Source organism: Erythrolamprus reginae, chromosome 10, assembly GCF_031021105.1.
Source record: "Erythrolamprus reginae isolate rEryReg1 chromosome 10, rEryReg1.hap1, whole genome shotgun sequence".
In the NCBI taxonomy this organism is placed as follows: domain Eukaryota; kingdom Metazoa; phylum Chordata; class Lepidosauria; order Squamata; family Dipsadidae; genus Erythrolamprus; species Erythrolamprus reginae.
Genome location: NC_091959.1, coordinates 3,465,405 through 3,482,711, shown reverse-complemented (window position 1 = coordinate 3,482,711; position 17,307 = coordinate 3,465,405). Strand labels below are relative to the sequence as shown.

At 42.7% G+C, this 17,307-nt stretch overlaps 2 protein-coding genes across 2 annotated transcripts; both read right to left on the bottom strand.

Annotated features, from left to right (window-relative positions):
• Window positions 1-2,276: 2,276 nt before the first annotated feature.
• Window positions 2,277-17,288, bottom strand: LOC139173209 (zinc finger protein 208-like). Its single transcript, XM_070762823.1, has 7 exons — window positions 17,158-17,288; window positions 16,390-16,891; window positions 16,023-16,137; window positions 15,839-15,906; window positions 14,253-14,382; window positions 12,067-14,069; window positions 2,277-4,064 (listed from the first exon to the last, which is right to left on the bottom strand). The coding sequence occupies exons 2-7, from the start codon at window positions 16,801-16,803 to the stop codon at window positions 2,379-2,381; spliced, it is 4,416 nt and encodes a 1,471-aa protein (XP_070618924.1). The 5' UTR covers window positions 16,804-16,891; window positions 17,158-17,288; the 3' UTR covers window positions 2,277-2,378.
• LOC139173145 (uncharacterized) lies at window positions 5,532-12,005 on the bottom strand. The gene is made up of 7 exons (XM_070762737.1): window positions 11,966-12,005; window positions 11,240-11,292; window positions 8,655-8,712; window positions 7,809-8,305; window positions 7,450-7,564; window positions 7,266-7,333; window positions 5,532-7,164 (listed from the first exon to the last, which is right to left on the bottom strand). The coding sequence occupies exons 1-7, from the start codon at window positions 12,003-12,005 to the stop codon at window positions 7,063-7,065; spliced, it is 933 nt and encodes a 310-aa protein (XP_070618838.1). The 3' UTR covers window positions 5,532-7,062.
• Window positions 17,289-17,307: the final 19 nt, after the last annotated feature.

The following is a 17,307-nucleotide window of genomic DNA, read 5'->3' as shown; positions in this document are numbered from 1 at the left end:
GGTTCACACTGTTGGCTCATATTTAGTTGGCTGTGCACCAAAACTCCAAGATCCCTCTCACAGTCACTGGTACTAAGTCTGGTTTCGCCCAGTTCGTATGTGTATTTTTGCATTTCTCCGTGTTGAATTTCATTTTATTGGTTTGATCTTCCCCGTCATCAAATATGCCACAACTGGCACAGCTCTTGCATGGATTGAGGGATGGTGGTCTCTGGGTGAGAAGCCCAAAAAGGTCCTTTAAAGGGTCTCTTCATCACAGAGTACTTTGCTAACAATGTCCTGCTTTGTTGAAGGATTGTTTTTAATAAGTGTTAATTCTATAATGCTGAAGGACATTCAATTTGTAATTTAAAGCCAGGATCTAATCGGGTTGCCACCCAGACAATGAACAACAAAGTGTTGGTCATCACCTGTAAAGCCCTTCATGGCACCGGACCAGGTTATCTACGAGACCGCCTTCTGCCGCACGAATCCCAGCGACCGGTTAGGTCCCACAGTGTGGATCTTCTCCGGATCCCGTCAACAAAACAATGTCGTTTGGCGGGGCCCAGGGGAAAAGCCTTCTCTGTGGCGGCCCCGGCCCTCTGGAACCAACTCCCCCCGGAGATTAGAATTGCCCCCACCCTCCTTGCCTTTCGTAAGCTCCTAAAAACCCACCTCTGCCGTCAGGCATGGGGGAACTGAGATATTCTTTCCCCCTAGGCCTTTACAATTCATGTATGGTATGTTTGCACGTATGGATGTTTGGTTTTACAATAAGGGTTTTTTAGTTGTTTTAGTATTGGATTTACATGCTGTTTTTTAGTTATTGTTGTTAGCCGCCCCGAGTCTACGGAGAGGGGTGGCATACAAATCCAATAAATAAATAAACAACATTTCCGATATGAGTTCTCCCCCACCCCTTTACATCTAGGAACATTAAAGATCTTTGTGGAATAGCTAAAAAAAAAGGCAGTGCCTTTACATAGTGAAAATCGTGACTATTTGCATTAAAAAAATGCAAATTCTGGATGAGAAAAAATATTTCAGCAAGAAAAAGGACAGAGCATTAAGTGGAAATTGAAATGTTTCAATTTGTCTTTTTATTGAAAACATCTTCAACATGTATAGATTAATTTCAGTAGGTAAACAAACAGATGGCAAGAATCATTTCTATGGGCTAACTCAAAATTAACCAAATTTTTGATTAAAAACTGATAACATTTTGAATTTGAATTTATTAGATTTGTATGCCGCCCCTCTCCGAAGACTCGGGGCGGCTCACAACAACGATAAAAACAATATTATAATGGCACAAATCTAATATTAAAAATAACTAAAAACCCTATCATAATTAAAAAACAAACAGCACATACATACCAAACATAAATTATAATAAGCCTGGGGGAAAGGTGTCTCAAATCCCCCATGCCTGGCGGTATAGGTGGGTCTTAAATAGTTTACGGAAGACAAGGAGGGGGGGAGCAGTTCTAATCTCCGGGGGGAGTTGATTCCAGAGGGCCGGGGCCACCACAGAGAAGGCTCTTCCCCCGGGGCCCGCCAGACGACATTGTTTAGTCGACGGGACCTGGAGAAGGCCAACTCTGCGGGACCTTATCGGCCGCTGGGATTAGTGCGGTAGCAGGCGGTTCCGGAGGTTGGGGCTCCAATTTCATGAGTTAGGAGTTGCTGGAGAGAGATTTTAATTCACTTCTGGATCCACTAGTGAATCGAAAGAAGTTGGGTGCTTTTTTAAAAAGAACCCCTGCCCACCGCCCCGCCCCGCAACTCAACATTCTCCTTCTGTCCATCTAGGAATTGATGGAGCCCTGGTGCCTGAAGTCTCAAGCATCAGCGGCTGGAAGTCCATGTGCACTTTGGGTTCAAACAGACCACTTCAGGATCTATTGATATTCCTATAGGATCTCTTTCAGACAAGTGACTATCCAGTCTCTTAAAATAAAACACATCCAGTGATGAAACAATCACAATGTCTGAAGAAAAGTTGTTCCACTGGATAATTTTCTTCAGTACAAGATTCTCGTTATTTTTGAGGTTGCTTCTCTCCTTGATTATTTTGTATATATTGTTTCTTCTCCTGGTACTCTGGAAAATAAATTCACCCCCTCCTCTTTGTGAGAGTGTGTGGAATTCTGCTATCATGTCAGTCCTAATCCTTCTCTTCTGGAGACTAGTCAAACCCAAATCCTCCAACCGTTCATGACGGTTGGAGGTTTTAGTCCTCAGGCCTTTAATAATCTTAGCTGTTCTTCTTTGCACTTTCTCCAAAGTCTAATATTTTTTTTTTGTTAATATGAGGGACAAAACTGGATGCCGTATTCCATGTGTGGGAAATAAGACTACGTATTCCAGCAAAGGTCTTTCCACACTCCCTGCATTTATACGGCTTCTCCCGTATGGATCTCCTGATGGGAAATAAGATGGGCTCTTTGAGCAAAGGTCTTGCCACACTCCATGCATTTATATGGTTTCTCTCTTGTGTGGATTCTTTCATGTGAAGTAAGTGTACTTCTATGAGCAAAGGTCTTTCCACACTCCATGCATTTATATGGCTTCTCCCCTGTGTAGATCCTTTCATGTGAAGTAAGTGTACCCTTATGAGCAAATGTCTTTCCACACTTCATACATTTAAACGGTTTCTCCCCCGTGTGGATCCTCTTATGGGAAATAAGATTACCTCTTTGAGCAAAGGTCTTTCCGCACTCCATGCATTTATACGGTTTCTCCCCCGTGTGGATCATCTTATGGGAAGTAAGCTGAGCTCTTTGAGCAAAGGTCTTTCCACACTCCATGCATTTATATGGCTTCTCCCCTGTGTGAATCCTTTCATGCGAAGTAAGTGAATTCCTATGAGCAAAGGCCTTTCCACATTCCATGCATTTATATGGCTTCTCCCCTGTGTGGATGCTCTTATGGCAAATAAGACTACGTTTTTCAGTAAAGGTCTTTCCGCATTCCATGCATTTATAGAGTTTCTCCCCAGTGTGGATCCTTTCATGTAAAGTAAGTGTATTCCTATGAGCAAAGGTCTTTCCACACTCTATGCATTTATACGGTTTCACTCCTAAGTGAATTCTTTTATGAGAAGTAAGATGACAATTCTGGGTAAAACTCTTTCCACATTCCATGCATTTATATGGTTTCTCCCCCGTGTGGATCATCTTATGGGAAATAAGATGATGTTTTCCAGTAAAGGTCTTTCCACATTCCATGCATTTATGCGGCTTCTCACCAGTGTGGATCCTCTTATGGGAAGCAAGCATAGCTCTATAAGCAAACATCTTTCCACATTCCATGCATTTATACGGTTTCTCTCCTGTGTGGATCCTTTCATGTAAAATAAGTGTATTCCTATCAGCAAAGGTCTTTCCACATTCCATGCATTTATACGGTTTTTCCCCTGTGTGGATCCTTTCATGTAAAGTAAGTGTATTCCTATGAGCAAAGGTCTTTCCACACTCCATGCATTTATACGGTTTCTCCCCTGTGTGGATCACCTTATGGGAAGTAAGATTAGATCTGTGAGCAAAGGTCTTTCCACACTCCATGCATTTATACGGTTTCTCCCCAGTGTGGATCATCTTATGGGAAATAAGATTACTTTTTTCAGTAAAGGTCTTTCCACACTCTATACATTTGTATGGTTTCTCCCCTGTGTGGATCATCTTATGGGAAGAAAGATAAGCTCTATGAGCAAAGGTTTTTCCACACTCCATGCATTTATACGGTTTCTCCCCCATGTGGATCATCTTATGGGACTTAAGATTAGATGTATGAGAAAAGGTCTTTCCACACTCCATGCATTTATATGGTTTCTCCCCAGTGTGGACTCTTTTATGGGAAATAAGACTACTGCTATAAGCAAAGGTCTTTCCGCAATCTATGCATTTGTATGGTTTCACTCCCGAGTGGATCCTTTTATGGGAAAGAAGATTACTGCGTTTTTTGAACACGTTACCACACTCCATGCATTTGTACAGATTCTCCCCAGTGTGGATTCTTTCATGGGAAGTAAGTTGCCTCCATGTTCTAAAACTTTCTCCACATTCCAAACATTTATAAGGCTTCGCTTTTGAGTCAGTCACTTTTTGAGATATAAGGAGGTTATATGGTTCCTCTTGTTGGGCAAGAAAGTCTTGCACTGGAACATCAATGGAAGATGAACTTTCCTGATTCCAATTCTTTGATTGGTTTCTCGCATGGCTTTCAAATTCCATTCGAATTCCAATTTTCTCAGTTCCATCTTTAGCATTGATCACTTGGAACAGATCACAGGAATCTTGATTCTTGGGCCCATTGTTACCTTCAAAGGAAAAGGGAAATGAAAATGATAACAAGGTTAGAGAAAAAGATCAAGGAATTTCCTTTCTTCCAAAGAGACCCTACATCTTAAAGGTATTAATCTGAACTGGTTACAATCCTTCCAAATCAAATCTAGATATCGCAAAACAGAACGACGCAAACCTTGCAAAAAGTGAATATTTTAGACAAAATTATTCTCGGTCCAGATAATCTCAAGCTTTTATTAATTTATTTTACAATATGACCTCTTTGAAGAACAGGTTAAAGGAAATATGGTGGTTTGGTCCCAAAACTTTGGTTACACGATAAATCTATCAGAATGGGATAAAATCTGGACGCAGAATTACAAATTAACTATAGCAACTAACTTTACAGAGAACATGTACAAGATGTTTTACCGCTGGCACCTTTCTCCAGCCCGGCTATCAAAAATGTTTCCAACTTCATCTCCTTTCTGTTGGAAAGGCAAACAAAAAATAGGGACCTACTACCCCATCTGGTGGACGTGCCCCAAAGCTAGAACCTTTTGGGTAAAGATTAAAAAATACCTTGATCAAATTATACAGAAAAACAATTCCCTTAAAACCAGAATTATTCCTTTTAGGAATAATTAGACAGCCATTAAATAAAGATGATAGATACTTAATGCCCACATAACACCAACACACCGCGTGCTGCACTGGCTACCAATTAGTTTCCGGTCACAATTCAAGGTGTTGGTTATTACTTATAAAGCCCTACATTTCTTAGGACCTGACTATTTAAGGAACTACGTCCTACCACATACCTCCCAGAGGCGAATTAGATCACACAGAATCAGCCTCCTTCAGGTCCCATTGACTAAACAATGTAGGTTGGCAGTACCGCAAGGGAGGGCCTTTTCTGTTGCGGCCCCAGCTCTATGGAACCAACTGCCCCCTGATATTTGCACTGCTCCCACTCTACTGGCTTTTCAAAAAGCTGTTAAAACCTGGGCCGAATTATGTTTCGTTGTTAGATTGATTTAGAGTTTTTTAATGGGTTGTTAGGGTTATGGGGTTTTAATTACTATTGTTGTTTGACTTTTCATTGTATTATTGTATTGTTTTTTTTATTGTAAGCTGCCCTGAGTCCTACGGGATTGGGTGGCATAGAAGTCGAATTAATTAAATTAATTCTTGGACTCTCTGATTGGTGACTAGGAAAATCTTACCAAGAGAGACCACGTTCCTACGGTTTTCAAGCATGACTTCCGAATGCAGCGCTTTCTGGTCAGGGTCCAGCTGAGACCATTCCTCCCCAGAGAAATACACAGCCACCTCCTCGAAGGACACTAGACTCTCCTAAACATGGAAAAAAGAACAGAACAGGAGGATTCACAACATCTCTCCATCTTCATCAATTATTTAAACAAGAGGATCAAAGGGGAACTCATCAAATTTGCAGACAAGACCAAATCAACATTCTTCAGGGGTGTAATGTTTTTTAAACACATACTCACGAATCTTCAGGTTTTCATCAGATAGCTGCATCTCTGCACAATGAACTTAAAGGGATAACAGCAGTTTGCCAGCAAAGCCTTTCTGGAACCTCGGATCTAGGACATCCATTACAAACATTGATTCTCCATGTCTCTTTACCCATAAATCCTCACTTATATACTGTCTGGGTGTGGTCAACTATTTCCTAGAGATATTTCATGTCTAGACTTTTTTCCATAGAGATTTCACCTTCTCGAACTTTTCCCATAAAGATATTCCTCCGTCACCTTCTTACTGTGACATCTAATAGGGGCTCCTGGTCCCCAATGTCCCCCTCCTCCTCTAAGTCATTGGGGTTTCTACAGTCTCTGATAGTTCTGCAGGTTTCTCAGGTTCCAATTCTCCCTTCACCTTTACTCTCTGACACAGCTGTCAAGGACACTGGCCTCGGGTACCAAGATGGACCCGGTTCATCCTCCTCAGAACCTATGAGTAACTGATCTGGCCGTGGACCACTCACAACGCTAACAAAATGAAATCAACAGTGAGATATGTAAGGTTCTACATTTAGGAAAGAAAAACCAAGTGCATAGAAACATAGGCACAGAATAGCTGATAGTAGTTAATGCAACAAGGATCTTGGAATCTTATGGAACAACATGAGTCAGCAGAATGCTACCGTTGCAAAACAACAACAACAACAACAACATAGGCCACATTAACAGGGATAGTGTTGAGATGACATTAAGTGTTAGTACCACTTTAGAATATCCACATTTTATCTATCTATCTATCTATCTATCTATCTATCTATCTATCTATCTATCTATCTATCTATCTATCTATCTATCTATCTATCTATCTGTTATCTATAATCTATCTATACTATCTATCTATCATCTATCTATCTATACTATCTATACTATCTATCTCTCTAATCTATCTATCCATCCATCCATCCATTCAATTTTTATGGCGCCCTTCTCCTTAGACTCAGGGCGGCTTACAACACGTTAGCAATAGCACTTTTTTAACAGAGCTAGGCTATTGCCCCCACAATCCGGATCATTTTATTTCATCTCATCAATTTTAGATGAGAATATGGGCAAAACTGAAAATTGCTTTCAGTGAAGAAATATTTGGGGAGGTTTTATCAAATTCATTGATTCTGAAAAACCTTCAGTGCCTTTCAGTAAAGTAATCCGACTTCTGGATTAACTGATTTATCGCTCCCACTATCATTGATTGATCTGGTAGTCCGAGCCACAAATAAGAGAAAATTCCCTGGAAAAGTCATTTCTCAGCCTTTGCAAAGCGGGAAAGTTTGATGTTCTCTTGTTTTCTCCAGGAACTTCAACCTGCTATTCTGTTCTCCTTGTGGTGGAATAATTCCATAACAATCCTGGCCAAACAAGAGAGGAAAATAGAAGGAGAGAGCACTCTGCACACCCGCTCCACTTCATGAAGGAGGAATACAAATCTCGTATTTTTTCCCTTTCTTACTTGATTTGGAAATCCAACCGCTGTTTGATCACCTTCATAAAAACCAGAGAGCTTCATTCTTTGTTTCTCTGTAAGGTATAAATAAGTTCAAAGTGCATAATTAACAAAATAGGAGGAGAGATTCTATAGAAGAGAAGAGAGGGCGAAGATAAGAAGATTGGTTAATCGGAGAATCTTCCAATACCTTTTGAGGTGTCTTGACTTTGATCTTCCCAAAGGACCCTCCAGAAAAGTGGCTCTTGAGGGGGATTTGATGGGTTCTTCTTTCCTTCAGGATCTCTGGTCTCCATAGTAAAACACTTCAAATAGGTGGAAGGAAAAAAGCAGCAGAATTAACATATGTCACATGAAATAAAGCGGATTCTTATGTTCGGAACACAACCTCAAAGCCCCCAATATCCATCCGTGAGATTACAAGAGAACAATGTCCTAGAAGAATTGGTGAACTGGGATATATTATGAACACCATAAAAGTCTGGGAAGGAGGGGTGAAGTATTCAAACACATTCTCTATTCCCTTCTGAGCCCCCCAAGATTTCTCACCTGCAACTGGACCTGCTCCTTCTGTTCCTCCGCCTGGCTCAGGAGGAGACCTTCCGCCAGGGCCACCGCCTGGGAGCTGGTCTCTGCTCCACACTCCCGCACCCAGCCCTCCATCTCTGCAGGCAGAAGGAACAGGAGATGCTCCAGAACCACCAGGTCCAGCATTTGGGCTTTGGTGAGCTTTTCTGGTCTCAACCATCCTCTGCAAAAGTCATGGATTTGGCTGCAAAGTCCTCGGGGCCCCTCAGCTTCCCGGTATTGGATGAAGTTCCACGGTTGAACCTCGGAAGGGAGGATGGTTTCCTCATCCAGGATCTTCTGCCCTGGTCCTCTCCAGATCTTCCTAGGCTGAGCAGCTGCAGGGCCTTTTCCGTTTCGCTCCTTTGCAAGAGGTGGGGTCTCCATCTTCTCTCTGTCCTGCAGAGCAACTCCAAATGGGTGCAAGGACTCTTGCGGGTCTCCAGATGAAGACCACAAACGGCTTCCACTTTCTGTATCTGAGATGGAAAGAGAAACAAAGGCCAAGAATTAGAAAACAGAATTCAGCCACTGAGCCACTTTCTCCCAGCTTGTCCTGAGCCCTAAGAGGCTCATCCCAGCGCAGGGCCCAGAAGGAGGCAGCTGGAGAGGCCGCCACCCTTCCCTCCCCCGCCCACCCCGGGGACAGGATCGGGCTCTCGGAGAGCCTGGTGCGAATCCTGCCTCTTACAGCTCGCCCGGTCTCTCTCCTCTTGCTGGCCCCCCGCCCCTCCCTGGATGTCCCCACTCGCCATCCCCACTTACCCCTGCAGGGAGACGGCGGCTGGGAAGCATGGGACCTGGGAAAAGACAACCCCCCCCCCTCACCTGGAACATGCTCCGATGCCCTCCGCCAGCCTCTACGCCTCCTGCCTAGTCCCAGAGGCTAACGAAAGCGAGTATGGCTTCCTAGAGAGGCAAGACCCAGTGACGTCACTTCCTTCGCCGCCGCCTCCTTTTCTAAGTCAGCCGTGACGTTCGGCCTCCAATGGACCAATGGGGAGTGGCTGGAGTTTCTCCCATTCGATTGGTAGATGGCGCCCCCTCCCTCATGAATTTTGGGCAAAGTGCCAGGATTGTAGAAAAGGCGGGAAAGAGAGGCGCGCCTGAGGGGAAGGGAGAGGGCGGGGATGATGGGCATGGGAGTCAGGGGAAGAAAGGGCCCTCACCACAGCACGAAAAAACAAAAGCTTTGTGGTTTACAGAGGCTGCAGTTTTTCCATCTTCCTCTATAAATCGTTTGTGGAGATGGAGATAAACCTCTGTGGAGGATTTGAAGTCATTTCCCTCAAGAACAGCCACCCTGAAGGCTGGGGGGGGGGGATATACGAGGCCACAAAAGGGCCCAAATCCTGTCAGAAATAGACACTGGTCAGAAGACAAGGACCAGGAGGCTCTCTGGGGAAACGCATCTCATGTCTTGAGGTTATTGCGACAACTCTGGCCTGAAAAGGGAGGAAGGCGGCACTGGAAGGGAAGCCACAATCAGGTAAATGGGTTTACTTTTTAAAAAAAATTGGTCACCGCGATGTAAAAAAGAGCAACAAAGAGGATTAAGGGATCGGAGGCTAAAACATACAAAGAACTGTTGCAACAAGTGGGCATGATTAGTCTAGTGAAGAGAAGTACTCAATAGCGGCCTCAGAAACCTTTGAGAATCTGCAGAAGTGAAGATATTAAGTGGCCATCAGTCATTAATGAAAAGAAGGACCAGGGGTGACATGATAGCAGCTTTCTAATATCTCAAGAGTTGCCATAAAGAAGAGGGAGTCAAGCTATTCTTCGGAGAGGGGTGGCATACAAATCTAATAAATTATTATTATTATTATTATTCTCGAAAACACGTGAGATTAGAACACAAAGAAATGGGTGGAAACTAATCAAGAAGAGAAGCAACTTAGAACTAAGGAGAAACGTCTTGGCAGTTAGAACAGTAGCGAATTCTTCAACGCTGGAAGTTCTTAAGAAGATATTGGACAGCCACCTGCTTGAAATGGAATAGGGTTTCCTGCCTAAGCAGAGGTTGGACTCTGACCCTCCCATATTCTTTTTTTTTTTGAGAACCAATACTGCAATCTTGGGAGAATAGCTCCCCTCAAAAGAGGTTTATTGTCAGAAATTACAATTCCAACTGATTAGCAGGTAAAACAGTAGTTATAATTATAGTGGCCACACACCCAGGCCATTGAACTTGCTTAGTGAGGCTCTTGGCACTTAAAGCTCCAAATATCTTAAAGGGGGTAATTGGACCGTATTTTCAGCTCCCCTGAATTCATAAGGATGCTGCTTCATTTTCCCAAACCAAGAGAATTACTTGTAAAAGAAACAAATGTACAGTTTTACACGTCTACAACTTTACAGTGAACAACTTTTTAAGAAATGGCAGATATAGGCCTCAATAAATTTGACTTTTCAAACCTCCACCTGCAAAATTTTTCATTTTAATTAAAACAGATCAAGGCAATGGAAGCAACAGAAGCCTGCCACAAAATAAGAGAATTACAATCATAAATGTATGGCAATTATGTCGAATGGGAAAACCCATTCAAACATTTGAAAGATGCCTTAACTTTTTAAAAAGTGAGTACTTTCTTTGCCATTTCTTTGCTTGGGCACACTAAAATGTACAATAATAAACAATATACTGGCAAACCAGAAGCTCACGATATTAAAAAGTTCCATTGTTGCTAGGCTCCATATGAGCCTAGTAATATTGTCTGGAGCTGCAAAGTACAGGAAGTGAAAGAACATTCTGGAAAGCTTCAAAGCTGTGAATAAAATATGTAAATGCATTCATCACGGGCAGAAAAGATTTCCTCATCACCATGCAAGACCCTCCCATATTCTTATTATCCATCCTTTCTTCCTCCCTCCATCCCTTCTCCTTTCTCTCTTTCCTCATTTTTCCTTCCTTGCTCTCATCCTATCTTCCCTACTTTTGTCTTTCCTCCTTCTCTATCCCTTGCTCAAATGCAAAAGGGAAAACTGCATTCACACGACCTTTTAGACTATCCTCACTATATCAAGGACTTTGGAATACTTATCTCTAATGATTCTCTGCATGATTCTAGAGAAGATAGTGAACACATTTTTACCCTTGTTGCTCATTTGTATCTTGTGGGTTACATTTATAACCTGCATTTCCTCAGAGTTAAAGGTGATTTCAATGGGATTTCTCTTTCTGAATCATCTACAACAGGGGTTTCTACTTCATTGAAGACCCAGATTGTTGGGGCAAATTCCTTCCTTCCTTCCCTCCCCATTCTCCTTTCTGTCCATCTTTCCTTATTTTTCCTTCATTGCTCTCATCTCATCTTTCCTTCTTTTTCTCTTTCCTCTTTCCTGTCTCTCCTTTACATTCCCAAATGCAAAAAGGGAAACTGGATGGGCACACTCTTGTAGAGGATTCTCACTCTGTCAAGGACGTTGGAGTGCTCATCTCTAATGACCAAAGTGCCATAGCCCACTATAACAAGTTTTAAGAGTAGTTAACCTAATCTTGCATAGCTTCTTCTCTGGTAACATGATACTGCTAACTAGAGCACACAAAATATTTGCTAGATCAATTCTCGAATACAGCTCATCTGTCTGGAACGTGAACTGCATGTCAGACATTAATACAATTGAGAGAACCCAGAGATATTTCATTAGAGTCCTCCATTCCTCTGCTAGCAACAGAATACATTATGCTACAAGGCTTGAAATTTTGGGCTTGGACAACTTTTTCAGCCAGGATTCATATTATGTTTTTCCTGCCCAGGTGTAACATCTTTTCCTTTTTTCCAAATTAAAGTTTCATTTTATTGGATTCAACATTCTCTCATTTGGATCAGAAAGGCACAATATGCATACACATACAAACCTATAGACATGGTGGGACGGTGGTGATTGCTAATTGCCCACAGCCAGGAGTTCGATCCTCATTGGCTCATGGTTGATTCAGTCTTTAATCTTCTGAAGTCACTAAAATGACCCACATTGCTGAAGACCATATGCTGACTTGGTAAACTGCTCAAGAGATTGGTAAAACATTGTGGACTGGTATATGTTATAATGGAATTGCTATTGCTATATAGTCTCTCCCAAGCATGGCTACTTTAATCATAAGATAGATCACAATTCTGAGTAAAACTTCCTACATTCCATGCATTTATATGGTTTCTCCCCCTTGTAGATCATCTTATGAGGAACAAGATTACATTTTTCAGCAAAGATCTCTCCACACTCCCTGCATTTATACAGCTTCTTCCGTGTGGATTCTCTGATGGGAAGTAAGACGGGCTCTTTGAGCAAAGGTCTTTCCACATTCCATGCATTTATATGGTTTCTCTCTTGTGTGGATCCTTGCATGTGAAGTAAGTGTACCCCTCTGAGCAAAGGTCTTTCCACACTTCATGCATTTATATGGTTTCTCCCCTGTGTGGATCCTCTTATGGGAAGTAAGCTGAGCTCTTTGAGCAAAGGTCTTTTCACAATCCATGCATTTATATGGTTTCTCCCCCGTGTGGATTCTTTCATGTAAAGTAAGTTTATTCCTATCAGCAAAGGTCTTTCCACACTCCATGCATTTATATGGCTTCTCCCCTGTGTGGATCATCTTATGGGAAGCAAGATTTCCTCTTTGAGAAAAGGTCTTTCCGCACTCCATGCATTTATACGGTTTCTCCCCTGTGTGGATCATCTTATGGGAAGTAAGATTAGATCTTTTAGCAAAGGTCTTTCCGCACTCCATGCATTTATACGGTTTCTCCCCTGTATGGATCATCTTATGGGAATTAAGATTAGCTCTTCTAGCAAACATCTTTCCACAGTCCATGCATTTATACGGTTTCTCCCCTGTGTGGATCCTTTCATGTGAAGTAAGTGAAAACCTATGAGCAAAGGACTTTCCACATTCCATGCATTTATATGGTTTCTCCCCTGTATGGGTCCTTTTATGGTAAATAAGACTATTGCCATAAGCAAAGGTTTTTCCACACTCCATGCATTTATACGGTTTCACCCCCGTGTGGATCATCTTATGGGAAGTAAGATTGTTTTTTTCAGTAAATGTCTTTCCGCACTCCATGCATTTATACGGTTTCTCCCCCATGTGGATTATTTTATGGGAAATAAGACTACGTTTTTCAGTGAAGGTCTTTCCACACTCCATGCATTTAAATGGTTTCTCCCCCGTGTGGATCCTCGTATGGGAAGTAAGAGTAGCTCTTTGAGCAAAGGTCTTTCCACACTCCATGCATTCATATGGTTTCTCCTCGGTGTGGATCATCTTATGGGAAGTAAGACTACCTTTTTTTGTAAAAGTCTTTCCACACTCGATGCATTTATACGGTTTCTCCCCAGTGTGGATCCTTTCATGTGAAATAAGTGTACCCCTCTGAGCAAAAGTCTTTCCACACTCCATGCATTTATATGGTTTCTCCCCTGTGTGGACCCTTTCATGTAAAGTAAATGCATTCCTATGAGCAAAGGTCTTTCCACATTCCATGCATTTATATGGTTTCTCCCCTGTGTGGATCCTTTCATGTAAAGTAAGTTTATTCCTTTGAGCAAAGGTCTTTCCACACTCCATGCATTTATATGGTTTCTCCCCAGTGTGCATCCTTTCATGTAAAGTAAATGAATTCCTATAAGCAAACATCTTTCCACATTCCATGCATTTATATGGTTTCTCCCCTGTGTGGATCCTTTTATGGTAAATAAGACTATTGCTATAAGCAAAGGTCTTGCCACACTGTATGCATTTGTACGGCTTCTCCCCTGTGTGGGCCCTTTTATGGATAATAAGACTTTTGGTATAAGCAAAGGTCTTGCCACACTCTATGCATTTGTATGGTTTCACTCCCGAGTGGATCCTTTTATGGGAAAGAGTATTACTGAGTTTTTTGAGCACCTTACCACTCTCCATGCATTTGTACAGATTCTCCCCAGTGTGGATTCTTTCATGGGAAGTAAGGTGCCTCCATGTTCTAAAACATTCTCCACATTCCAAACATTTATAAGGCTTCGCTTTTGTGTCAATCACTTTTTGAGATGTAAAGAAGTTATATGGTTCCTCTGGTTGAGCAAGAAAGTCTTGCATTGGAACATCAGTGGAAGATGAGGTTTTCTGATTCCAATTCTTTGACTGGTTTCTCTCATGGCTTTCGAATTCCATTCGAATTTCAAATTTCTTGGTTCCATCTTTAGCATTGATCACTTGGAACAGTTCACAGGAATCTTGATTCTCGGGCCCATTATTACCTTCAAAGCAAAAGGGAAATGAAAATGATAAAGATCAAAGTGTAGAAAGTCAAGTGAATTTCATTCTGAATCGTTTTCTTCTCCGTCATAGACGATGATCTCCCGTAATGGTGGTTTTATAATTAAAAAAATTAACTATAATCTGTCGTCTTGAACTCTGATTGGTGACTAGGAAAATCTTACCAAGAGAGACCACATTCCTATAGTTTTCAAGCATGACTTCCGAATGCAGCGCTTTCTGGTCAGGGTCCAGCTGAGACCATTCCTCCCCGGAGAAATACACAGCTACCTCCTCGAAAGACACAAGACTCTCCTGAACACGGAAAAAAGAACAGAACAGGAGGATTCGCAAGATCTCTTCATCTTCATCAATGATTTAGACAAGAGGATCGAAGGGGAACCCATCAAATTTGCAGACAAGACCAAATTGACATTCTTCAGGGGTGTAATATTTTTTAAATACATACTCACGAATCTTCACGTTTTCACCAGATAGCTGCATCTCTGCACAATGAACTTAAAGGGATAACAGCAGTTTGCCAGCAAAGCCTTTCTGGAACTCCAGATCTAGGACATCCATTACAAACATTGGTTCTCCATGTCTCTTTACCCATAAATCCTCACTTATATACTGTATGGGTGTGGTCAACTATTTCCTAGAGATATCTCATGTCTAGACTTTTTTCCATAGAGATTTCACCTTCTCGAACTTTTCCCATAGATATTCCTCCGTCACCTTCTTACCGTGACATCTAATAGGGGCTCCTGGTCCCCAATGTCCCCCTCCTCCTCTAAGTCATTGGGGTTTCTACAGTCTCTGATAGTTCCGCAGGTTTCTCAGGTTCCAATTTTCCCTCACTCTCACTCTCTGACTCAGTTGTCAAGAACAGTGGCCTCGGGTACCAAAATGGACCCAGTTCACCCTCCTCAGAATCTATGACTAACTGATCAGGTCGTGGACCACTCACAACAGTAACAAAATGAAATCAACAGTGAGATATGTAAGGTTCTACATTTAGGAAAGAAAAACAAAATGCATTGGCATAGAATAGGTGATAGTAGTTAATGCAGCAAGGATCTTGGAATCCTAGTGAACAACATGAGTCAGCAGAATGCTACCGTTGCAAAACAACAACAGCCTAGGCCACACTAAGAGGGATAGTGTTGAGATGACATTAAGTGTTAGTACCACTTTAGAATATTCACATTTTATTTATTCATTCATTCATTCAATTTTTATGGCGCCCTTCTCTTTAGACTCAGGGCGGCTTACAACACGTTAGCAATAGCACTTTTTTAACAGAGCTAGGCTATTGCCCCCACAATCCGGGTCATTTTATTTCATCTCATCAATTTTAGATGAGAATATGGGCAAAACTGAAAATTGCTTTCAGTGAAGAAATATTTGGGGAGGTTTTATCAAATTCATTGATTCTGCAAAACCTTCAGTGCCTTTCAGTAAAGTAATCCCACTTCTGGATCAACTGATTTATCGCTCCCACTATCATTGATTGATCTGGTAGTCCGAGCCACAAATAAGAGAAAATTCCCTGGAAAAGTCATTTCTCAGCCTTTGCAAAGCGGGAAAGTTTGATGTTCTCTTGTTTTCTCCAGGAACTTCAACCTGCTATTCTGTTCTCCTTGTGGTGGAATAATTCCATAACTATCCTGGCCAAACAAGAGAGGAAAATAGAAGGAGAGAGCACTCTGCACACCCGCTCCACTTCATGAAGGAGGAATACAAATCTCGTATTTTTTCCCTTTCTTACTTGATTTGGAGATCCAACCGCTGTTTGATCACCTTCATAAAAACCAGAGAGCTTCATTCTTTGTTTCTCTGTTAGGAATAAACAATTTCAAAATGCAAAATTAACAAAATAGGAGGAGATATTCTATAGAACAGAAGAGAGGGCGAAGATAAGAAGATTGGGTAATCGGAGAATCTTCCAATACCTTCTGAGGTGTCTTGACTTTCATCTTCCCAAGGGATCCTCCAGAAAAATGGCTCCTGAGGGGGATTTGATGGGTTCTTCTTTCCTTGAGGATCTCTGGTATCCTCAGTGCAACACTTCAAATAGGAGGAATGAAAAAAGGAGCAGAATTAACGTATGTCACATGAAATAAAGCAGATTCTTATATTTAGAACACAACCTCAAAGCCCAATATGCATCCGTGAAATTGAGTGAGAAATCAATAGAACACTGTCTTACACGAATTGGTGAATTGATATATATTATGAACACCATAAACGTTTGGGAAGGAGGGGTGAAGTATTCAAACACATTCTCTATTCCCTTCTGAGCTCCCCAAGATTTCTCACCTGCAACTGGACCTGCTCCTTCTGCTCCTCCGCCTGGCTCAGGAGGAGACCTTCCACCAGGGCCACCGCCTGGGAGCTGGTCTCTGCTCCACACTCCCGCACCCAGCCCTCCATCTCTGGTGGCAGAAGGAACAGGAGATGCTCCAGAACCACCAGGTCCAGCATTTGGGCTTTGGTGAGCTTTTCTGGTCTCAACCATCCTCTGCAAAAGCCGTGGAGTCGGCTGCAAAGTCCTCGTGGTCCCTCAGCTTCCCGGTATCGGATGAAGTTCCAGGGTTGAACCTCGGAAGGGAGGATGGTTTCCTCCTCCAGGATCTTCTGCCCTGGTCTTCTCCAGATCTCCCCACCCTTCCTAGGCTGAGCAGCTGCAGGGCCTTTTCCGTTTCGCTCCTTTGCAAGAGGTGGGGTCTCCATACTCTGCCATGCAGAGCAACTCCAAACGGGTGCAAGGACTCCTATGGGTCTCCAGATGAAGACCACAAACAGCTTCCACTTTCTGTATCTGAGATGGAAAGAAAAACAAAGGCCAAGAATTAGAAAACAGAATTCAGCCACTTTCTCCCAACCTGCCCGGAGCCCTAAGAGGCTCATCACAGCGCAGGGCCCGAAAAAAGGCAGCTGGAGGGGCTGCCCCACCGCACCCCGGGGACAGGATCGGGCCCTCGGAGAGCCTGGTGCGAATCCTGCCTCTTCCACCTCGCCCGGTTTCTCTCCTCTTGCTGGCCCCCCGCCCCTCCCTGGATGCCCCCCCTCGCCATTCCCACTTACCCCTGCAGGGAGACAGCGGCTGGGAAGCATGGGATCTGGGAAAAGACCCCCACCCCCTCAACCGGAGCACGTTCCGATACCCTCCGCCAGCCTCTACGCCTGCCTTCCGAGAGGCTAACGAGAGCGAGTGTGGCATCCTAGAGAGGCAAG